Genomic DNA, 24,213 nt, shown 5'->3' with positions numbered 1-24,213 from the left:
GAATAGAGGATATCAGACCACATTCTATGTAATACGAAGAAACACGGCTTTGTCTGGAGTGTGTGTTGTGTGTTCACCGGAGCAACCACACAGTGGAAAACGTATTTGTTAAAGTGCACCTGCTCAAAAAAGTTTGAAGTTCATTGTCCAGCTTTGTATGTCAAGGTCGTACGTCCTGCTACAACCGCCCGGTGAGAATGCCTATTACATGCCAGTATCAGGACAGCTGTGCTTCTCCCGGCCACCTGCTTCCTTACTGCTATACAGACACGCAACCCTAAAGCAGTGAAGCATCACTGCGTCCCTGTGAGCTCTGGACATTGTAGAGCCAGGTCCCAGACCCGTTCCCAGAGCACCCACCAGGAGACCTGCAGCACACCTGTGTGCGCCTGTGACCTTAGCATTTACCGAGCCTACGCTCTCTGCTCCATTATGTTAACTGCCTAGCTTTGCATTGTATGTACTTTGATGTGTCATTAGTTCAAATCTGTTGTGAAATAAGACAGGGAGTAAATACACTGGAGACACAGAACATACTCCTTACAGCTTACGGTCGGATGGCCTAGTTAACCTTACCTAGTGATACAGTATTCTTTATCTCCTTGGATTCCCAAATAGCGCGGCCTTTCCCCTGTCGCTATGACAAATTTTGCTGCAGTATAATACGTCTCCTGTCCTTTTCCATCGGTTGCCTTGAAAAGAGCAAAGCAAACTTCACTTTTCATCAAATACCAGAGAATAGGGACGCAGTAGTTACTACGGAGCTTCCTGTCAGCGGGAACACACATGCAAAGATGGTAACGCACTGTGATAACCTCCTGCACAGAAAACAGGCGTGTTCACAGCCCGGGCACTACGGCCGCGGTGCGGGGCAGTGGGGGACTGGAAGGCCAGGCAGGGCGGCCGCGCGGGTGACTGGAGAGAGGACAGAGCGTGGCCAAGTGCGCAGGCCGCAGAGCAGCTGGCATCTGGGGAGCAGCCAGTGCCGAGAAGGAACAAGGAAAGAGGGCGCCCACTCTGAAGACCTTGTGCGCCGTCCCGAAATCCAGGCTCTGCGGAATCCACAAAGCTGTTCATTGTTTGTTTATTTTCAATTACACAAGCAAATCGTAAATCCATTTTCATTAGAAAACGAAAAAACAGTGGGATGGAGGGAGGGCAGCCTGGAGGAGGGTCCTGAACAGAACAGCCAGGCTGCGGCGGGGAGAAGGCAGGCAGGTGACGGCCTGAGAAACAAGCCCCCCGACTGGAGCTCCCGCCCCAGCCTCCTGTGGCCACGTGAGGTTCTCAGCTCCCAACACACCACTGACACCTTTCTAGAGACAACAGGTGACCACAAAGGGACCTCAAGTCCTGCCCAGGCCATCGAGTACTGTGCCACCAAAGCAGAGGGCAGAGGGGGAGCAGGTGTTGAGGGTGGTACCGGACCGGCTCTCATTCTCCAGTTAAGTGTCTGTGATCATCGACAGTCTCATTCCCCTTAAGTACCGATCTTACAACACACAAGTATTACAAATATAAATGTATGAAATACGCTAATTCTGATGCCGCTTTTGCTAGTGCTTTTACTAGTGCTTTCATGGATGATATGTACCGGGTTCTAGTTAAGGTTTCATTTTAAAAGGAATTGCACTCCTAAAATTCTGATCTTTTTAGAATTTTGAACTCTGAACTGTTTAAACATTTTCTCTTTCAAGATGGCAATGAAACCAAAAGGCAAATAAATTAAAACTGAGAATTCTTTCAAAGGCAATGTCTCCACTTTAGTCAGACGTGGAATCAACGAACACTGGGGAAAGCACACGCGTGCACGGCTGTGCACACGCACACCAGCTGCAGCCCTCAACGTGCAACACGGGGTCTGGGTTCACGGCAGGCATGGCAGAAACAAGGAAAGCAACGAACAGGACAAAACGCCCCAACAGACCTTGATTTTATGGTGTTCAACAAATTCCCCGTAGGAGTTGACGTAGGCCACCGCCTTCTCCCTCAGAGCCCGCCGGTAGCTCCAGTTCAGAGAGCCGACGTGCTTCTGAATGGCTTCGGTCATGGTCTCCCAGTTGTGCTTCACTGAGGAGAAATCACCAGGGGGTGTGAAGGGGCTGCACTGTCACGGCTAAGTCACACGTACACATGAGCCACCCTATCTATCGCTTCAAGAGTCAAGAAGTGAACAGAAGATGACCAGCAACTGAAACCTTTTTGATGCCAGTCACGGCTTCTACTTCTTCCTCTTCTAAAATACAAAAGACGCGAAAAGCAGAGCTGTGAAGACAAGGAAAGCCCACGGAGGAGGGCAGGGGGCAGCCATCTCGTACCCAGGCCCCAGGGTCTCGAGGCACCGGGAGCGCCCCCAGGACAGGTGCGGCACCTCCCCGGCCACTCCCCCTGGGTCCCCGGCGGGGCTGTGACAGCGAATGCCCCGCGTTTAGATGACCGAGTTCACCCACTTCCCGTCGAAGCCAGGGTGGGGCTGACGGAATCAAGACTCCTCCTCACCCTGGACCTTCTAGGTGGGGTTTCTTTCCTGGATCCATCTCATCTGCCGATGCCGGTCCCCAAGGAGACAGCAGCCCAGGGCTCCCGTCAAGCTGGGGGAGGTCCCCAAAGGCAAACCCACCTATCGGGGGTTCACCCTCTGGTCACATCTGGACCTGGACCCCTCCAGCGCTCTCGAGGGCCCCGCCCACTGGAGAGCACAGGGAAGGGGCAGAGGTCACAGTGTGCGGAGGCTCGGGCGGCGGCAGGGATTATGGCCCAGACCTCATGTCACCCTTCCTAGGACCTCAGTGGACAAGTCTCCTAAGGTCTTGCAGTCCCGATGGCCCTTCTGGTTACTATGTTCCCAGACCGCACGCCCGTGGTCCCGGGGGTTTCGGCCAGCAATGGTGGCCACGCCCGCTGTGCGGCGAGCTGCTTCCCGCCCCGCGCCCTACCTCAAGGGCCGCCTCCGCCACCTCCACGGCTCAAGGCTCCTGAGTGCCCCTCAGGTTGATGCTGGAAACCTCAGCGCCAATTACGGGCACTAAGTCGCTCCCCTCCCCCCTCCCCTCTCCCTCCCCCAGCAGACTGTGCTGCTCCAGGGCAGGAGTGACAGTTTCCTCATCTCTGCATCCTCAGAGCCTCACCAATAGGTGCTTTGCAGATGTTTTTTTTTTTGGCCACACCGCACGGCATGCGGGATCTAGTTCCCCAACCAGGGATCGAACCCGCATCCCCTGCAGTGGAAGTGCAGCGTCCTAACCACTGGACCACCAGGGAAGTCCCACCAATAGATTTTTATTGGTGAATTTGTTTTCCGTTTTTCATTAACCAAAGACATACATAAACACTAATAAAAAAGCAAATGTCCTCACAGTAATGGATAAAATCCACACAATGCCCCTTGCTATTCTGTTTTCTTTATACTTGAAAGAAATCTGAAAATAGTGATTATTCCCTCTCACACTCTGCTAAGGGTTTGGAATGGCCGAGGCTGCAACAGCTCCCTCCCTAAGCACTAAGGCCCACGAAAGCAGGTTTCAACTGACCACCTCTGAGTTCTCTGGGCCTGGCTGGCACACGGTGGGCTCGTCACAAGTGTTTATTAAACTAATTTAACACTGAACTACAGGGACTTCCCTGGCGGTCCAGTGGTTAGGACTCCACGCTTTCACTGCCAAGGGCCCACGTTCGATCCCTGGTCGGGGACCTAAGATCCCATAAGCTGCACAGCGCAGCCAGCAACGTAAACAGCACGGACTCCTAAGGAACTCGCTCTTCCTTCTTTTCTCCCAACCGCTCTCTTTACACTCCATCACCCACCTTGCTGAGCGCACTCCCACCATAAGACTGAACTACAGCAACGTAAACAGCACGGACTCCTAAGGAGCTCGTTCCTTCTCCTTTCCTCCCAACCGCTCTCTTTACGCGCCATCACCCACCTTGCTGAGCGCACTCCCAGCCAAACCTCCTCGAGTCAGTCAGCGCCTGGCCCAAAAGGGCGGCTTCATGCATCAACTTCTTCGGGATGCAGCCGACGTTCACACAAGTACCACCGAGACCTGAGAGAGAAAGTCACAGCTGTAACGTTGTGTGTGTGTGCGTGCGTGCAGAGTGGGTGTTATTAAAACGTGGAAATGACAAACTCGACGGTCATGGGGTCACCATCACGCCCCACAACAACAAGAAAGGATTCACCAAACTTGTTGACCGAGGGTCCATGAAGGAGGCCCAGGGATGTGCAAAACATGGACGTGCACGTGAACCTGGGGACAGAGTCCAAAACTTCCACTTGAGTCTGACCCACAAAGTGGTCAGAACCGCGTCGGGTTAATTAGGCCCACACTGCACTGAGGCCAACACTGCAGCCTCCAGCCTTTGCTTCTGCGAACCTGAGTCCTCCTCGGAGCCAGCACAGGTCCACTGCCAGCTGCCAGGTAACATCTACTCTGGATCCTTCAACAACACGGGGCTAGAAACAGAAGAGCCCTCTGAGAGCACATCTCTCCTGGTGTCCAGGTTAAGCGGACTCTTTCTGGACAGGAGAGGGGACGGGGGCAGAGGAAGGAAGAAGAAAGACAAGCGTCCCAACCATACGAGCAAAGTTGAGGTGAACTACCTTTAATATATGAAATTCTAGGCTAAATTTTTTTGAGTAAACTTGAACTTTAAAAACCAACTTTCCCGGGGCTTCCCTGGTGGTGCAGTGGTTAAGAATCCGCCTGCCAATGCAGGAGACACAGCTTCGAGCCCTGGTCCGGGAAGATCCCACATGCCGCGGAGCAACTAAGCCCGTGCATCACAACTACTGAGCCTGCGCTCCAGAGCCCACGAGTCACAACTACTGAGCCCACGCGCCACACCTACTGAAGCCCAGGCGCCTAGAGCCCATGCTCCGCAACAAGAGAAGCCACCGCAACGAGAAGCCCGCGCACCACAACGAAGAGCAGCCCCCGCTCGCTGCAACTAGAGAAAGCCCGCGCGCGGCAATCAAGACCCAACACAGCCAAAAATAAAATCGATAAAATCAATAAAATCAATGAATTTATTTACAAAAACAAAAACAAAAACCAACTTTCCCACTTTGTCAGGGTTCTGGCAGGAAACAGGTGACACTCCAGCTGGGGAACTGAGGAGAGGGCAGAAATCATTACAGGGTGTGGCAGGAAGAGCAGTGGGTGCAAGGGGGGCCGCCACCAGCCCTGTGAAGGGGTAAGCGACGGGGCCAGTGCCACCACCCAAAGCTGGACCACGGGGGAGAACCAGCCTGCAGTGCCCAGCGGGCCTGGAGACCCCGCCGTATGCTTCCTCCTCTGCTCTTCCCGTTACCCCGATGGCCACGCCCCAGCAGAAGCCAGAGGGCATGCGGCCAATCCACCAGTTTGTGGGGAGCGCAGGGTACAGACAACGGGGATGGACCAAAGCACAGACAGAAAACACCCAGCACAAAAGCTATGCCTTCTGTGCTACAGTGAAAAGAGCGTGGACAGGCAAGCACTCTTGTCTACAGCAAAGTCCCAGGCTGGGAGCTTGCTGTGCATTGCATTAAACGGACCTGGGATGACCACACACACTAAGTCAACTGACCATCCTGCAGCCACTGGGGTCCATGATAAAATCAATGCAGAAACACAGAAAAGCATCATGGCCAACGCAGGCGAGCACCACGGGGTGCACACACCACTGCGTGACCACAACTGTGTGAGAACACCCACGCGTGTGTACAAACATTATTCTGGCAGAAGCTTTGGAACACTGGGGTCATGGAATTTTCCCCTTTCGCACAGTCTTCCTTCATTATTTTCCTATTATTCTTCCAGTGTCTCCTCTTGTTAACAATGTGATTGGAGATTTAGTTTCCTCACCCCTGAAACAGGTGGGTTATACTCGAGACTGTTGTGAGGACTGAGGGAGACTGAGCCTACAGAGAACCACCACCGCACGATGGTGGGAAGAGCAGCTCACCCCACGATGTGCCCTGGGGCGACGGGACCACGAGGTCCAGCACCATGACTCTCCTCCCCAAAGCGGCAGCTTCCTACGAAAAAAGCCACAGATAGAGACCTTGTCATTTTCCTGACACTCCCCCGATTTCTCGCTCCCCTAAACGATGACGGTGTTTGTGATGAAACCCAGTTTTTCCCCTTCATTAAACCAGCTATTACAACAACAGAGTACACTGGAACATCATAAATGGCTTTTTTTTAAGTAGCATAAGAAATGCTCATGGCAATCACCAGGAAAATCATCTTCAGGTGTCATTTTCTTCATACCTGAGCACACGAAAGGCCGCCAGAGCCACCACCAATGACAATGAGGTCGTAATCATATGCTGGATCTTCCTGAAGGAGCTTCTGTAATAAACCACTCTGATGTGCCTGAGGGTTAACCAAAGGAGAGAACACAGTGTGACTTGTTTTCAAACTATTTCTTTGTACCCTATGCTTAATCGGCATAGATTTCTTTTATAAAAATCTTGGAAACAGTTGACCTACAATCTTTGTAAGTCGGAACTGTCAGTCTACCTGGATGGCATTCAGCTGGGTCCAACTAGTTAGAACGGATGCCAAAGCACATCTGTTTTGTTGGTTATCACCCGATAGTGAGGCATGTGTCCCATGATGGGGAGCTCATGGCCTTACATCCATGTCAGACAAGGTCATTTTGTAAGCAGCTCTTCTGCCCTTTTCCGTTTGCTCGCCTCTGCTTTCCTCAGACCTTAGTTGTAAAACTGAGATCATAGGTAACATTTAAACTAGCCCCTGATTTCTGCCCTGCTGAATGCACGCAGTACCTCGCCTGACCTGTCGACTCCTTTCCTGGATTAAAAGGAGTAAGAATGAAGGATTAAGTAGGTAAGGAATGACTGACTCTCTATGCCCATCGTCCCCCTTAGCAAACCTGCAGGTGGACCACGTGGGCAAGACGGCACCCAAGGGAAGCTCAGGAGAAGCTGGCAGGTCTGCACACGATGGAGAGATGACGAAGAATCCGACCTCCTGTCTCAATGATTAACTGAGATTATTTCCCCTTTTTCCCTTTAAAAACATTCATGGCCAAGCAGAATCTTCCAAGTTGGTTTTGGGACGTGGGTCCGCCTTCTCCCCAGACGGCTGGCTTTTCTGATTAAAGCAACTTTCCTTTCTACTAACACTTGCTTCTCGGTGTTGGCTTTCGAGTGGCGAGCAGGTAGAGCTGAGTTACAGAATAACTAAGTGCAGTTAAATAGCCAAGCACCGTTGTTCAAGGCCCTCTATGTTTTGTCCACCTGTGCTAGTCTTCACCTTGAGAACAATTCTCATGCATCGGCAGCAGGACATGCACTTTGAAGCTTTTCCTGGTTTCTCGTAAACTGACCTAAATCTCGCAACTTCCTATACAACACAAACAACTTGCTTTTCCTGGTCGGGAGGCTGACCCTGCAGCACATTCTCTTGTCCACTTGGCCCTCCTGGTGGTCAGAAGAAGCTTAGATGAGGTCAGAGGCTCCACATGTGACTAAACAATAGTTCTGTCTGCGTGAAGTCGGCTGCTCAGTCCCAACGCACTGGCTTTTGAGCGGGCTCATCCTGGGAGCGCAGTGGAAGTGCCGCACGACCACAGACCCAGCAGATGCCTCGTGCACGGTCCCAAAGCCGGGTGGCCTCCTGCTTCCAGATGCCTCGTGCACGGTCCCAAAGCCGGGTGGCCTCCTGCTTCCTAGGGGCCCGTAGGGAAATCCACCTCAACAGCGGCTGTCCAAGGGAGACTCTTGCAGTCTCGAAGTAGAACTGACATCTCTACAGCCCCAGACCATGTTCTGACAGCATCTTCCCAGCTAGGACTGGCAAGGTCAGCAACTCCAAAGGTGTTTAGAGGCTATAAACTATGGTACTTACCACCACGTGAGTTGGGTTATAGCTTCTAGGGCACATAGAGCAGGCTGTTACTAGGTAACAATGCCAATCCCAGGTTAACATACAACGTAGACAATCTTTTCTCCCGACAAAAATATAATTCTTAATTGAAATCTAAATATAAGTATTTAATCAATCACTGATTATTACCATTTGCATACATACATAAAGGCTACAAGAGCAGAATTTTAATAAAAGCAAACAACTAATTAAAATACAGACCTTATTTAATAAATAACAATTTTGATCTGTCTCTACTTAACCGAATGATTCCTGTTCATTTCTGCATTCTAGGAATCAAACAAGCAAAGCTTTGCGAAGCTCGCAGGGTCAGCAGCCTTGGTAGGTGTTCTATGCACCCTGGACCAGAAGGTTAGTGTTGAGCTCATATCACTAAACCTTGAGGAGGGAAGAGGCCTCGTTTCTGTCCCATCAGGAGGAAGAGAGCAGCGCCGCTGACCTGTCTGTCCTGCAACCTCACTCAAAACCTCCTCCTTCTCAGCTTCTGAAGTTTGAATTCGTAGAAAAGCTAATTTCCATTAAAGCAGTCAAGATTATCTGATAACCATCCTACAGGCTTTTGATTTTACAAGCTCCAAAAGACACAAATGAATCGACTTCTAAAAACCATCTCCTCCCCCTTTTAAATATTTTTTTTTACGACAAAATTTGAACAAACAGCATTCCAGAACACACGATACTATCATTACCTGGAAAGTTCGGTCACATCCGCCCACGTGCACTTTATTCACAAAGATATTGGGCACGGTCCTCTGATTAGTGATCTCCAACAGCACCTCTTGAACACTGGCCCCATCATCTAAGGAATAAAAGATTAAATATGTAAAGCACTGCAAAGGTCCTAAGCCTCTGTGAGCTGAGCTGCAGTGTGAGGACACTCAGACACCCACGTTTGCACGCCCACAGAGGTCAGCACGTCATACAACTTCATAAATGATGACTCGACAGGGGAAAACACTCAGGTGTCCAGAAGGAGCCTTAAAGAATCAAGACCAGTCTACTGACTCCTTTTAAAATAAACACTTCTAGATTAGAATTTGATTTATGATCCCGTGAGTAGGCAGAGACGATAAGAATCCTCTCTAAAGAGCAAACGTAAAGCACAATCCGCCTTAACAGTGGTAACTCAGAACACATCTCCTGCAATTACATTTGGAAACTCTTTATGATCATATTCCCTGAAAGCAGAACTGGGCCGTAAGTACTCCAGGCGCCCCACTCGGGATACGCGTTAGAAAAGTTTCAGAGACTCTGGAACACTTCACTTGTTAAAGTGACCTGGCTAAAAGGAGGGTGAAGTCATGACGGCTCAGATCAGGGTTCTGTTCACCATGACATCTCCCACTCCTGCAAAACACATGCACGCGTAAAGTACACAGATGACAGGAATTCAAAAGCATAAAGCTGACGCGTTGCCCCTCAGGGGTGATACACTCAGGAAACGGGCAGATTCACCTCATTTATCACAGCTTAATGTACTGTGCTAGAAAGTTGGCAGACACATCTGAGATGCCTGAAGGACTTCCAGCTTACCGGCTTATACATCTTCCTTCTAGTCCCTCCCCCCGTCAAATGCAAAAAACATAAACAAAAAAAATCTACACAAATTATTTTCATATACAGGTTCATTCTCTGCGGGGTTGAACGTAGATGAAATCAGCTCATCTAACCGAAAGAGACAGGGGTAAGTGGAATTGAATGAGGCAAACGGAAAGAAGTCAATCTCGTTGACCTTTATTACAAACAACAATGTGTACTAATCATTCTACTTACCAACTTGATCAAGTTCCAAGATATTGCAGTCAACTCCCAGGGAAGAGAAGAGTTCTTTAACCTGCAACAAAAATGCACCTAAGGTTTACTCTCACGAAGATTAGACAGAGCTATGAAGTATGGGCATAGTGACAAGGGGTGTTCACAGCAGATGTTCTTCAGCGACATAAGCTCTGGTCTATGTTCTCCCCTCTCCTCTATGCATCTTCCCAGGAAAACCTCACCCCACCTCTTTCCTTCCTTTACAATCTGCATTCTCGATTTCCAAATCAGTAACTTTTGCCCAAATCCCCTTTCTGAACTCAGGACAAGCAATATTTCTCCACCTGGCTGACCACAGGCACCTCACGTGCAGCATGCCCCAAATAAAATCCATCTGTTCCCACATCACTGTTCCTCTTTGCGTTTTCTGTTGACAGTCATTAAGCCATTCAACAAACACTCAACCATCACACACCTACTATAGAGGTCACCCATTGTTCTACATACTCAAGATACAACAATGAGAAAGACACCATTCCTGCCCTCCAGCAGGGGAAACCGACAAGGAAATGGACAATTCCACCCTGTCACCATTCGTCAGTTGCTTGAACACAAAACCTTAGATCCTTGCTACCCAAACGGGGCACCAGCAGCGCGGGCATCGCTAGGAGTCAGACATGCGGACGCAGGCCCTGGCTGCTGATCTGCGTTTTGAGAACTCTGCAGAGCGCAGACTGTGAGTCACTGCAGTGCTTCCCGGTCCTGCAGTGCCTCCCTCCCCTCACTAACTCCTCATCCACCAGTTAATTACTAAGTCTCGACAGTCCTCTACGTGGACCTAGGTCACCTTTCCAGTTCCCCACAGTGGCTGTCCTCAGCCAGTGATACCTACCACGGGGACTTCTCAGCTCTCTCCCAGGGGTTCTCTAAGCTGCAGCTGATGAGGTCAGCTTTCAGCAGGGCTCCAACCCTTCAACGCCCTCAGCCCTCAAGGTAAAGCCCAGGGGCTCCAATTCCAGGATGGAGGCGTGAGGAACCTGGCAGACCTGCTCCCTGGCAGACGTCCACAACTGGTGGAACTTGTTTAAAAAGAGCCATCTCGAAACTGAGGGCACACAGCAAATAAGGAAACATTTATTGAAGAAAATCTACTAGATGTCAGTAAGAGCGGGAGAGTCTGAGGCACCTGAGCCATGACCTGCGCCTTCCCTCCTCTGCCCCCGTCAGCGTGAGGGAAGCTCCACTTCAGGTGAACGTGGCCAAGGGAACGGGGCTGCCTGTTCCCTGAGATCCCAGCCACCAGAAGGGTCAGGCCACCACCATTTCCCAATCTCCCCACAGCTGTGAGTGGCAGAGGCTATATTCCCAGGGAGCGTGGCCAGCAACATGGGAAAAGCTCCCTTCCTCAACCACCCCTACTAATAAATCCAAGTTTCTATCCCAGGCAAAAACGCCGGGGCCCTGATCCGCCTGGCCCCAGCCCACTGGTGGGGCGAGGCTCCAGGCTGGGAGAGGCCACCGCCTCACCAGAGCTGCTCATAAAGCAGGTTGTCCCTCCAAGACAAGGGGTCGCTGTCCCCACCCCAGCTCTGGAGCAAGGGCTCAGAGACTCTGCTCAGGGCAAGAGGTAACCACAAGATCAGAGAGCTCCGAAACTCTACCCAAAGGAACGGACTTCATTTGAAACACACTGTGGGGAAGTTCACGTCTAAAGGTGCAACTGAAACGATGGAGATTTCAGTGGTGAGCAGTTAAGGGCAGGCTGGTAGCTCCATCCTCTGTAGCCAGCTGGTTTACCAGAGAGCCAGGGAAGGACATATCGAACAACAACCCTTCTAGGGTCGGAACACACTGCAAACTTGTCTCAAAAACTACAGCTGCAAAGGGGCCCAGATTTAATTAGATCAGCAAAGGGAACAATTTACACACCAGGGCATTGTCAAAAAACAGCAGAGCAACTAACCTGCAATTAGTGGAGCCTAACACCTGGCATGACACTGACAGGGTCAGAAAATATAACACAGACGCGCAGCGAGAGCCCTGCTAAACCCCTGTTATCCCAGGGTGGCTGCGTAGACCCAGGGCTGCACCTCTGAGGAGCATGGGAGGCTCCATCTTCAGGTGGAAACAAACTTCCCCCAATAATCCAGCCACCGCACTACAAAGAAATAAACAAGCAAAAACAAGCCACAGAGAAGGAGGGGTCCGGTATCTGGAGCTGCTATCATGCATTACCTAAAATGTCCTGGTTTCAACAAAAAACATTACCAGACATACAAAGAAACAGGAAAGTGGATCCACACACAGGAAGAAAAGCAGCGAGAGAACCTGCCTGAGAGGTCCCAGATAGCATGATGAACCAGCAGAGCAGCCACTGTACCTACATTCAGGGAACTAGAGAAAAGCGTGCTTCAGGAGGTATGAAGGAAGGCATGATGCTAATGTCTCATCCAGTAGAAAATATCAATAAGGAGACAGAAATTATATAAAGGAACCAACTGGAAGTTATGGGAGAGTACCATAACTAAAATCAAAATTCCACTATAGTATCTCAACACCAGACTTGAACTGGCAGAATCAGCAAAGCTGAGGACAGATCAGTGGAGATCATGCAGCCTCAAGCCACAGAGAGAAGAGATACAGAAAAAGGACAGAACCTTAGAGAAATACGGGACCGCATTAAGCACAATGTATGCGTGGTGTGAGAACCAGTAAGAGACAGAAAGAAAAGGGCAGAAGAAACATTTGAAGAGAGACACAAAAACATCCCAAATTTGACGGAAAATTGCAATCTAAATCCAAGGAGCTAAACGATGTCAAAGTAAGATAACTCAACGGAGCTCTGGGAACCGGTCAGAGATCTACAGCAACCAAGCGCTGCTCAGTGACGAGCGAGCCCCATTTAGATGGCAGAGAATTCCGTGGTGCTTTCCATCTCCCCAGTGCTGCTCCGCACAGTAAGATAACTCAACGAAGCTCTGGGGGCCGGCCAGAGATCTACAGCAACCAAGGGATGCTCAGTGACGAGCGAGCCCCATTTAAATGGCAGAGAATTCCGTGGTGCTTTCCATCTCCCCAGTGCTGCTCCGCACAGTAAGATAACTCAACGAAGCTCTGGGGGCCGGCCAGAGATCTACAGCAACCAAGGGATGCTCAGTGACGAGCGAGCCCCATTTAAATGGCAGAGAATTCCGTGGTGCTTTCCATCTCCCCAGTGCTGCTCCGCACAGTAAGATAACTCAACGGAGCTCTGGGGGCCGGCCAGAGATCTACAGCAACCAAGCGGTGCTCAGTGAAGAGCGAGCCCCATTTAGATGGCAGAGAATTCCGTGGTGCTTTCCATCTCCCCAGTGCTGCTCCGCACAGTAAGATAACTCAACGGAGCTCTGGGAACCGGTCAGAGATCTACAGCAACCAAGGGATGCTCAGTGACGAGCGAGCCCCATTTAGATGGCAGAGAATTCTGTGGTGCTTTCCATCTCCCCAGTGCTGCTCCGCACAGTAAGATAACTCAACGAAGCTCTGGGGGCCGGCCAGAGATCTACAGCAACCAAGGGATGCTCAGTGACGAGCGAGCCCCATTTAAATGGCAGAGAATTCCGTGGTGCTTTCCATCTCCCCAGTGCTGCTCCGCACAGTAAGATAACTCAACGAAGCTCTGGGGGCCGGCCAGAGATCTACAGCAACCAAGGGATGCTCAGTGACGAGCGAGCCCCATTTAAATGGCAGAGAATTCCGTGGTGCTTTCCATCTCCCCAGTGCTGCTCCGCACAGTAAGATAACTCAACGGAGCTCTGGGGGCCGGCCAGAGATCTACAGCAACCAAGCGGTGCTCAGTGAAGAGCGAGCCCCATTTAGATGGCAGAGAATTCCGTGGTGCTTTCCATCTCCCCAGTGCTGCTCCGCACAGTAAGATAACTCAACGGAGCTCTGGGAACCGGTCAGAGATCTACAGCAACCAAGGGATGCTCAGTGACGAGCGAGCCCCATTTAGATGGCAGAGAATTCTGTGGTGCTTTCCATCTCCCCAGTGCTGCTCCGCACAGTAGAGGGGAGCAGCAGCCTGGGCCCCCGTCGCTCTCACAACGTGGAGAGAGCAGAGAGGCCCTCGCCCCCAAGTGAGGGCTGCCTGAAGGACTGGTCTCGGTGAAGCCTCACGGAGACTGAGTGAAAAGCACATGTACAGACCCAGGGAAGGTGTCCAGAAAAGGTCTCCGAAGTGCTTAGGCCTCCACGCTGCACTGGTGAGGGCAGGTCTGCCCTAACTCGGAGCCAGTCTGTGAAGACTGGGAGAGGTGGCCGTATTTATAACGCCAAATGTTCAAGAAAAGATCACACGCATACAAAGAAACGGAAAAAATGAATCTCCAAAAATGTCCCTGAACACATACAGACTTCATTCTTACTAGACAAAGACTTGAAAACAACTGTCTTAAATATGCTCAAAGAGGAAAACACAAAGAGCTAAAGGAAATCAGGAAAATGATATATGAATAAAATGAAAATATCAGCAAAGAGATAAAAATAACCAAACAGAAACTCTGAAGGTGAAAAAGGCAATCAATGAATTATAAAATTCACTAGATGAATTCAAGAGCAGGCTCAACCAGAGAGAAGAAAGAATCACCAAACTTCAAGACAGACCTTTTGAAAAGATTAGGTCTGAGGAGGAGAAGGAAAGAAGAAAAATGAACACGGAGGAAGTGACTTGAGGGACACCATTACACAATATACACGTTATGGAAGCCACAGAAGAAGAAATGGGGCAGAGAGCTTATTTGAAGAACTAATGCCCCCAAACTCTCCAAATTTGAGGAAAGACATGAATATACACATACAAGAAGCTCAAAAAAACCCAAGAAGGGGACTTCCCTGGTGGCATCATGGTTAAGAATCTGCCTGCCAGTGCAAGGGACACAGGTTTGATCCCTGGTCCAGGAAGATCCCACATGCCGTGGAGCAACTAAGCCCATGTGCCACAACTACTGAGCCTGCAAACCACAACTACTGAGCCCACATCCCACAACTACTGAAGCCCGAGTGCCTAGAGCCCGTGCTCCACAACAAGAGAAGCCACCACAATGAGAAGCCTGTGCGCCGCAACAAGAGTAGCCCGTGCTTGTTGCAACTAGAGAAAGTCCACGCACAGCAATGAAGACCCAACGCAGCCAAAAATAAATAAATAAATAAAATAAATTTTAAGAAGCCCCAAGAAGGATAAACACAAAAAGACTCACACCAAGACACATTACAATCAAAACGTCAAAAACCAAAGACAAAGAGAGAGTCTTGAAAGTAGCAAGAGAACAGCAGCTCGTCACCTACAAGTGATCCTCATTCAGGTTATAAGTGGATTTCACAGTAGAAACCTCATAGGCCAGAGAGAGCTGGATAATATATTTAAAGTTCTGAAAGAAAAAGACCAAAAACAAAAAAAACAACTATCAACCAAGAATTCTATATCTGGCCAAAAAACAAACAAAAAAAGTCCTTCAAAAATGAGGGAGAAGCTAAGACTTTCTCAGATAAACAAAAGTTGAGGCAGTACATTAATACTAGACCTGTCTTGCAAGAAATGCTATAGGCAGCCCTTCAAGTTGAAATGAAAGCAGCTAGACAGGAATGCAAAGCCATACGAAAATACAAAGTTCGCACATAAAGGTAAACATACAAACATACAGACCAGTATTACTGTGATTTTAGCTTATAATTACATTTTTTACTCTTCTATTGGATTTAAAAGACCTAAGTCAGAAAACAACTGTAAGTCTATGGATACACAATACATAAAGATGTAATTTGTGACGTAACATGAAGGGATGAAGGGGGAGCGGTCAGAACTGTAAAGGAGTAAAGTTTTTGTATGTGATGGAAGTTAAACTGCTATCAGTTTAAAACAGATTATATATTTAGGATGGTATATGTAATTCCAATGGTAACCACAAAAATATCTACAAAATATACACAAGGGAAACAAGAAGGGAGTCAAAAAGTATCATTACAAAAAATCAACTGAACATAAACGAAGACAGTAAGAGAGGAAATGAGGGCCCCAAACTACAAGCTATGCAGAAAACAAATACCAAAATGGCAAAAGCAAGTCCTTCCCTAACAATAATTACTTTAAATGTAAATGGATTAAACTCCCCAAACAACAGACATAGACTGACAGAATGGACAAAAAGACAGGATCCAACATTATGCTGTCTAGAAGAGACTCACTTTAGAGCTAAGGACACACATAGGCTGAAACTGAAAGGATGGAAAACACTTGCCAAGCAGATAGTAACCAAAAGAGAGCTGGAATGTTTATACTAATATAAAACAAAATAGACCTTATGCCAAAACTGGTATAAGAGACTAAAAAGGACATTATATAGTTTATTATTATTATTATTATATATATATTTTGGGCTGCATTGGGTCTTTGTTGCTGTGCACGCGCTTTCTCTAGCTGCGGCGAGTAGGGGCTACTCTTCATTGTGGTGCGTGGGCTTCTCATTGTGGTGGCTTCTCTTGTTGCAGAGCATGGGCTCTAGGCACATGGACCTCAGTAGTTGCAGCACACAGGCTCAGTAGTTGTAGCACATGGGCCCTAGAGCATGAAGGCTCAGTAGTTGAGGCATGCGAACTCTAGCTTGCACAGGCTTCAGTAGTCGTGGCACGTGGGCTCAGTAGTTGTGGCTCATGGGGTCTAGAGCACAGGCTTGAGAGTTGTGGCAGAGGGGCTTAGTTGCTCCACAGCATGTGGGATCTACCCAGCCCACGGATCAAACCCATGTCCCCTGCATTGGCAGGCAGATTCTTAACCACTGCACCACCAGGGAAGTCCAAAAAGCACATTATATGTTAAAAGGACATTGTATGTCAATTTACCAAGAAGACATAACAATCATAAAAATATATCCACCAAACCTCAGAGCTTCTAAATATATGAAGCAAACACTAACCAAACTGAAGAAAGAAACTGATAGAACTAAATTATAGTAGAAGACTTTAATGTTCCACTTCCAAAAATGGATAGAACAACCAGACAGAAGACCAATTAGGAAACAGAGGGCTGAAAGAACACAATAGACCAATTGGACCTAACAGACACATTACATAACACTCGACCCAAAAAACGTAGAATACACATTCTTCTCAAGTACACATGGAACATTCTCCACGATACATCATAGCCGAGGTCACAAAAGAAGTCTTCATAAAAAGATTAAAATATATAAAGTATCTTTTCTTATCACAGCAGAATGAAACTAGAAATCAGAGCACAAGGAAAACTAGAAAATTCGCAAATATGTGGAAATTAAACATCACACTCTTAAACAATAAGTCAAAGAAGAAGTCACAAGGGAAAACATAGAATATCTTGACAAGTGAAAACGAGAACACAACACACCAAACCTTATGGGATGCAGTGAAAGTAGTGATAAGAGAAAAACTTACAGCTATAGATGTTTACATTAAAAGAGAAGAAAGATCTTAAATCAACAACCTAACTTTACACCTTAACTAGAAAAAGAACAAACTAAACTCAAAGCTAGCAAAAGAGAGGAAATAAGAACAGAGATAAACAAAACAGAGAATAGAAAAACAATATAGAAAATTAACAAAACCAAGAGTTGGTTCTTTGAAAAGATCTACAAAATCGACATACCTTTAGCTAGATTGACTAAGAAAAAAATAGAGAAGACTCAAATAACTAAGATCAGAAATGAAAGAGGCAACATTACTACTGTTTCTACAGAAATATTACAAGACAGTACTCTGAACACTCTAACACTAAGAAATTGGATAACCTAGATAAAACTGATAAATTCCTAGAAACATGGAACCTACTAAGACTGGATCATGAATAAGTAGAAAAGGTGAATACACCTGTAACTAGTAAGGAGACTCAATCAGTAATCAAAAGCCTCCCAATGCAGAAAAGCCCAGGACCAGATGGCTTCACTGCTGAATTCTACTGAACATATAAAGAAGAGTGAACACCAATCCTCCTCAAACTCTCCCAAAAATTTGAAGAGGGAACACTTCCAAATTCATTCTATGAGACTACCATTGCCCTGACACCAAAGCCAAAAACATCACAAGAAAACAATGGGCCAATATCCCCCATAAATACTGACTGAAAAATCCTCGACAAAATAAATACTAGCAATAGGAATTCAACTGAGTATTAAAACTATTATACACTATGATCAAGTGGGATTTATTCCTAGAATGCAAGGATGGTTCAACATACAAACATAGATTAATGTAGTACACACCACGTTAACAGAATGAAGAGAAAAAAACCCACATGATCATTTCAATGGATGCAGAAAAAGCGTTTAAGAAAATTCAACACCCTTTCATGATAAAAACACTCAAAAGACTAAGAATAGAAAGAAATTACCTCAGCATAATAAAGGCCATATAAAAAAGACTACAGCTAACGTCAGACTTGATGGAAAAAGACTGGAAGCATTTCCACTAAGATCAGAAACAAGACAAGGATGCCCACTTCCGCCATTTCTACTCAATATAGTACTGGAAGTCCTAGCTAGAAAAATAAGGCAAAAAATAAAAGTAATAAAGGGGAACCAAACTGGAAAAAAAAAGTAAAATTATCTCTGTTCACTGACAAAATGATCTTATATGTATAAATTCCTAAAGATTGTACAAAATACTGTTATAACTAATAAAAAATTTAGGAAAGTTTAGGATACAAAATCAACACACAAAAATCAGCTGTTTTTCTATATACTAATAATGAATAATCCAAAAAAAGAAATTCAAAAAATAATTCCACTTACAATATTATGAAGAACATTTAGGAATAAACTTAACTAGGAGGCAAAGATCTGTGCACTAAAAACTACAACACACTGCTGAAACAATTAAAGAAGATACCAATAACTGGAAAGAAATCCTATGTTCACAGATTAGAAGACTTAATATTGTTAAGATTTCAATACTACCCACCCAAAGTGATCTAATCTCTATCAAAATCCCAACAGTGATTTTTGCAGAAATAGAAAAATCCATCCTAAAATTCATATAGAATCTCAAAAGAGCCCTGAATAGCTGAAAAATTCTTGATAAAGAAGAACAAAGTTGGAGGTCTCACACTACCTGATTTCAAAAATTGCTGCAAAGCTACAGTAACCAAAACAGTGCGGTACTGGCATAAAGACAGGCATGAAGAGCAGCAGAAGAAAATACACAGCCAAGAAATAAAGCCTTACATATAAGGTCAAATAACTTTTGGCAATGGTGTCAAGACCATTCAATGGGGAAATACAATCTTTTCAATAAATGGAGCTGAGAAAACTGGATATCCATACGCAAAAGAATGAAGTTGGACCCTTACCTAACACCATATATAAAAGTCAGCTCAAAATGGATTAAAGACTTAAACGTAAGAGCTAAAACTATAAAACTCCTAGAAGAAAACATAGGAGAAAAGCTCTATGGCATTGGATTTGGTGGTATTTTGCATATGACACCAAAGGAATAGGCAGCAAAAGAAAACAGAGAAATTGGACCTCATGAAAGTTAAAAATTTTGTGCATTAAAGGACACTATCAACTGAGTAAAGAGGCAACTCCAGAATTGAAGACATATTTCAAATCACATATCTGATAAGGGATTAACATATAAAATATATAGAGAACTAGGGGCTTCCCTGGTGGCGCAGTGGTTGAGAGTCCACCTGCTGATGCAGGGGACATGGGTTCGTGCCCCGGTCTGGGAGGATCCCGCGTGCCGCAGAGCGGCTGGGCCCGTGAGCCATGGCTGCTGAGCCTGTGAGTCCAGAGCCTGTGCCCCACAATGGGAGAGGCCACAGCAGTGAAAGGCCCGCGTACCGCAAAGAAAAAAAAAAAAAAAAAAAAAAATATATATATATATATATATATATATAGAGAGAGAGAGAGAGAGAGAGAGAGAGAGAGAGAGGGAGAGAGAGAGAGAGAGAGAGAGAGAGAGGGAGAGAGAGAGAGAGAGAGAGAGAGAACTAAAACTAAACAAACAAGAAAAACCCCAATTTAAAAATTGATCAAGTACTTGAATAGACAGTTCTCCAAAAGAGATACTGTCCGTTAATAAATGGTCAATAATCATGTGAAAAGATATTCAACATCATTAATCATTAGAGAAATGCAAATCAAACCACGATGAGATATCACTTCACACCCATTAGGATAACTATTATCAAAACAAAAACAGTATAAAAAACAGAAAATAACAAGTGTTGGCCAGGATGTGGAGAAACTGGAACCTTTGTGCACTGCTGGTGGGAATTTAAAATGGTATGGCCCCTATAGAAAACAGTATGGTGGTTCCTCAAAAAATTAAAAATATATAGAAATACCATATGAGCCAGCAATTCCCCCTCTGGGTATAAGCCCAAAAGAATTGAAAAGAGACCCAAACAGATATTTGTACACCCATGTTCACAGCAGCAATATTCACAGTAGCCAAAAGGTGGAAGTGACCCAATTGTTCATTGATGGATGAATGGATAAAGAAACTATGGTCTATACAGACAGTGGAATAGTATTCAGCCTTAAAAAGGAAGGGAACTGGGACCCATACTACAATAGCCAGTCAGAAAACGACAAATACGGTACGATTCCGTTTATATGAGGTCCCTAGAGGAGTCAGATTCCTAAGACAGGAAGCAGATGGTGGGGCCAGGGGCTGGGGAGGGATGGGGAGTTACTGTTTAATGGGGACAGAGTGTCAGCTGGGGAAGATGAGAAAAGTCCTGTGGTTGGCTGGGGGTGATGGCTGCACAGCGATGTGCACGTGCCTGACGCCACCGAACTTAAAATGGTTACAACGGTAAACCTTACGTTACCTGTATGTTACTACAGAACAAAAAAGCTAGCCAATGGAAGTATACATTTTAATCCACAGATGTAGGAATTAAGGGTTGGGGAAAACGTGGCTTACAGTTAATGTGGGGAAGGGGCTAAAAAATGAGGGCGTGTTTTTCACTATTTCCTTTGGGCCATGGTCTTGCCTGTGGCTCACAGGAAGTTCCCGCCTGGTCAGGTGCCTGCACGTTCAGCCCACCCCTCACACTGTTGCCAGATTCCAGGTCACAGGTCAGACCCTTTCACTCCTCACAAGTCTGACATCGTGAAGTCCACACTTACTACCCCGTATTTTTAGATATCAATACCGCTGAGAAACTGAAGTTCGGCCATTTGCCACTTTACTCTCCTGACTCCCTTTCATACACCCTGTGTTCAGCCCCACTGTTTTCATGGCCTCATCTCCTACCTTTGCTTATAGGAACTCCTCAGCTAGATGCTATTCCTTGCCTACATCCACCTGATCCCTCAAGGACCAGCTTAAACATCACGTCCTTAATTTTTCTGATCCCCACAGAAGCAGCTGTTTTTGCCTCTCATTCCCACAGCACCTGTCTCACACACGTGTTTCTTTGGATACCTGAGAAGTGGCTGATGACAGCTCCATTAGACCACGAGTTCTTGGGAGGCAAGGCCACAGTTTATTCATTTCTGCAGCGTAAAACACTAAGCACCCAGTTACACTTGCTGAATGACATTAGGGGCCCAATAGAGGGACAAACCTCTCTACCTGACTCTGCACAGGTAGGGATGTGGAATACGGTGTCCAGTCTGGGTGACACATTTAAGCGGTTCATGGTCAAACTACTGCACAATCCATTTAGTGAAGGGCCACATGTAAAGACAAATGACACAAACGCATGAAAAGCTTGGCCAGGAAAGAAAAACACTCAGGGAAAATACTGAAATATCTACCATCCAAGTAGAAGCCAGACTCTTAACTCTGTGCGCTGGAGCGACAATCACCTCCAAAAGTGAGCAAATGTTTCAGGGAGACAGATATGGGCTCAATTTTTTAAAAACTCCAGTAAACAGAGCTGTCCAATTATGTAACAGGACTCAAAGTAGTGGCCATGTTGTTGGAAGGGGTGACGCACACAGAACAGAAAATCATCTGTCCTAAGGTTTTCTGTGTCAGCAAAGGTTTGACCAGAACAATCTAAGGCTGTTTATTCACTCAACTCACTTACCTGCCTCCTACTACTCTAGGCCCCAGCGACACAGCAGTGGCCAGGCACAGTTCTGACTGCTTGGCCCTTTTATAAGCTCCAAAGGACTACTTAAATACGTAGAGAAAGAAGACAGAGGCTAGAAAGAGACCAACACATATGTGAGAACCTGATAGGTGATGAGTGAGCATTCAAACCACCGTGGAAAGAATGGACTCTCCAAAAAATGAAGCAGGGACAACTGACAAGTTATAAAGGAAAAAAAGAACTGGATCCCCACACGTCCTCAGCTTCACGTCCAGGTGGAATTAAAGAAGCGGGGTGTGAAAAGCACACTCTGAAACTTTCAGGAGCTAATGCAGGAGAGTATCTTTATGACCTCAGAGTAGAAACAGGTTTCTTAAATAAGACACAAAAAGCACAAACCAGAAAAGAAAAAGAGTGATAGTCAACCATGTTAAACTTCCAAACTTCAGTTAACCAAAAGATCCCGAAAAGAGAGCAAAAAGAAAAGCCAAATCTGGGTGATTTTCCAATACATATCACCAGACGACTAGTATCCAAAATACATAAAGAACGCCTATAAATCAGTAACAATAAATAAATAAAACAACCTAACAGAGAAATAAGCAAAACACCTGAACGTTTGGCAGAAGAGGAAACTCAAATGACCCGTGAACACACGAAAAGATGTTCAGCGTTATCAGGGAAATGCAAAGCTAAAGCCACAATGAAATACCATCTCATAAACGCCAGAATCCAATAATAAAATACATCAACTGTTGGCAAGGATGCAGAGTAATGGGAACTGTTAATACCCTGCCAGTGGCAGGGCAAGTGGTAAGACCACGTGGGAAAACATTCTGGTATCACCTCGTTAGGGAAGAAATCATGCTTCCTCTGTGGGCCAGCCGTTCAGCTTCAAAATGCCTACTCTAAAATAGCGAGTCTTGTGTACGTGCACCGGGCCATACGGTAAGAATAGGCATAACCATGTTGTATTGAAGAGCAAAATACTAGAAACAGCAGAACTGATACACTGTGGTTATGAGTCATCCTAGGGAAGAGTACAGTAATGAAAATTAACAAACCCCAGTTACAGGTACTAACATGCGTCAATCTCTAAAACATAACTGTTGAAGGAAAAAAGTGCAGAACACAAATGTATGATTCTACTTAACATAAAGTACCAAAACAAGCCCAAAGGCACAAAGTACGGTTTAATGATACATATGTTTGGCGGCAAAACTGTAAGGAAAAACAAGGAATTCTGGCTAGTGGTCACCCTGGTGGGGGTGGGGGTGGTATATGAACCAGGGGGCTCAGGAGGCTCCTGCCGGAGTGTGGTCTTCCTAGAGACACTGGAAGGTGCACGTGCGGGATACACGTTTGCCCGAACAACGTATAAGTCAATGGAAATCTGAAAATAAGACTGAAAATCATAATTTCACGCACCTATCCCAACAGTTTATGCTTGTGCATCTTCTGCGTATTATTTTGACTCTCAGTAACGTGAAGTACAGCTCAAAAATGCAAGATGCCGTAATACAGATGGGTCTGGCTTCCAGAGGATCACTGCTCAAACCCACAACACAGGTGCAGTGAGGGGCCGCGTGCAGTCCGGCCCACACTGCCGCTGAGGCGCCAAGAGCACCAGGGGCACGCGGTCGGGACGGGACCAGTGCCGGCCTCTCCCCGCTGCTCTCCTCCCAGGACAGGACCCGTGAGACCTTTTCCCTCCGGATCCCCCGCCCACGTCCACCAGGCTCGCGGCCAGGGCAGGACAGCGGCTCTCGCCCGCAGGCCCGTCCGGAGGCTGAAGGCAGGACCGCGTGTCCCAGCCGAGGACGGCGGGGCCGGTGTAGCCTTCCGGATCGGGTCCGCGGGCGAGGGCGGAACGGACGGGCCCGAGGCCCGGGGAGCGGGCGGACACGGACCAGCGGACCCGGGCAGGGGTGGGGAGCCACGGAGGCGACGAACCAGTGGGCCCGGAAGCCCCCGCCCGCCTACCCGCGCACTGTGCGGACAGTAGCTCTTGCTGAAGATGACCACTCGGTGGCCCTCGATGAGGCCCAGCAGGCGGCGCCGAAGCTCCTCGCGGGCCGCGGAAGACAGGCGGCTGGTCCCGGGGGTGGACAGGCGGGGCGCACCGCGGCACAGATACGCCGCGGACATTGCCCAGTCGGCGGTTGGGGGCGGCGCCGCTCGCCGGTCCCGGGGACGTCTGCGCCCGCGAGGGCGGCGGCGACTGCGGCGGCAGCTGCGCCAGGGCCGCGGTGTCACTCCCGGCTGGGCCGGGCCTGCCCGAAGAGGAGACACCTGCTCCGGGAGAGCGGACGGAGGTTAAGCAAGGACCCCGAGTGCCGCCCACGCCCTGCAACGGCCGCTCGCCCCGCCCCGGCTCGGCCTCGCCCCGCCCCGGCTCGGCCTCGCCCCGCCCCGGCTCGGCCTCGCCCCGCCCCGGCTCCGCCTCGCCCCGCCCCGGCTCCGCCTCGCCCGGCCCCGGATCAGCCCCGCCCCCGGCGC

At 47.6% G+C, this 24,213-nt stretch overlaps 1 protein-coding gene across 4 annotated transcripts in view; it reads right to left on the bottom strand.

The window, feature by feature from the left end:
- Window positions 1-24,010, bottom strand: part of TXNRD3 (thioredoxin reductase 3) — a 48,632-nt gene extending 24,622 nt beyond the window's left edge. For all 4 annotated transcript variants that reach the window (XR_013830069.1, XR_013830070.1, XR_013830071.1 and 1 more), the window contains exons 1-8: window positions 23,698-24,010; window positions 9,672-9,732; window positions 8,588-8,697; window positions 6,255-6,359; window positions 5,947-6,019; window positions 3,924-4,043; window positions 1,928-2,070; window positions 577-692 (exon numbers count right to left, since the gene is read on the bottom strand). Coding sequence is in view for 1 of the 4 variants with exons in the window: in XM_079933344.1 (XP_079789470.1) it covers window positions 577-692; window positions 1,928-2,070; window positions 3,924-4,043; window positions 5,947-6,019; window positions 6,255-6,359; window positions 8,588-8,697; window positions 9,672-9,732; window positions 23,698-23,862 (893 nt within the window). In the remaining 3 variants the exon portion in view is untranslated. The remainder of the gene's footprint in view (window positions 1-576; window positions 693-1,927; window positions 2,071-3,923; window positions 4,044-5,946; window positions 6,020-6,254; window positions 6,360-8,587; window positions 8,698-9,671; window positions 9,733-23,697) is intronic.
- Window positions 24,011-24,213: the final 203 nt, after the last annotated feature.

This window comes from Stenella coeruleoalba (assembly GCF_951394435.1).
Source record: "Stenella coeruleoalba genome assembly, chromosome: 10".
Taxonomy (NCBI): domain Eukaryota; kingdom Metazoa; phylum Chordata; class Mammalia; order Artiodactyla; family Delphinidae; genus Stenella; species Stenella coeruleoalba.
Note: the sequence above shows the minus strand (reverse complement) of the source record. Positions and strands in the feature narration are given on the sequence as shown.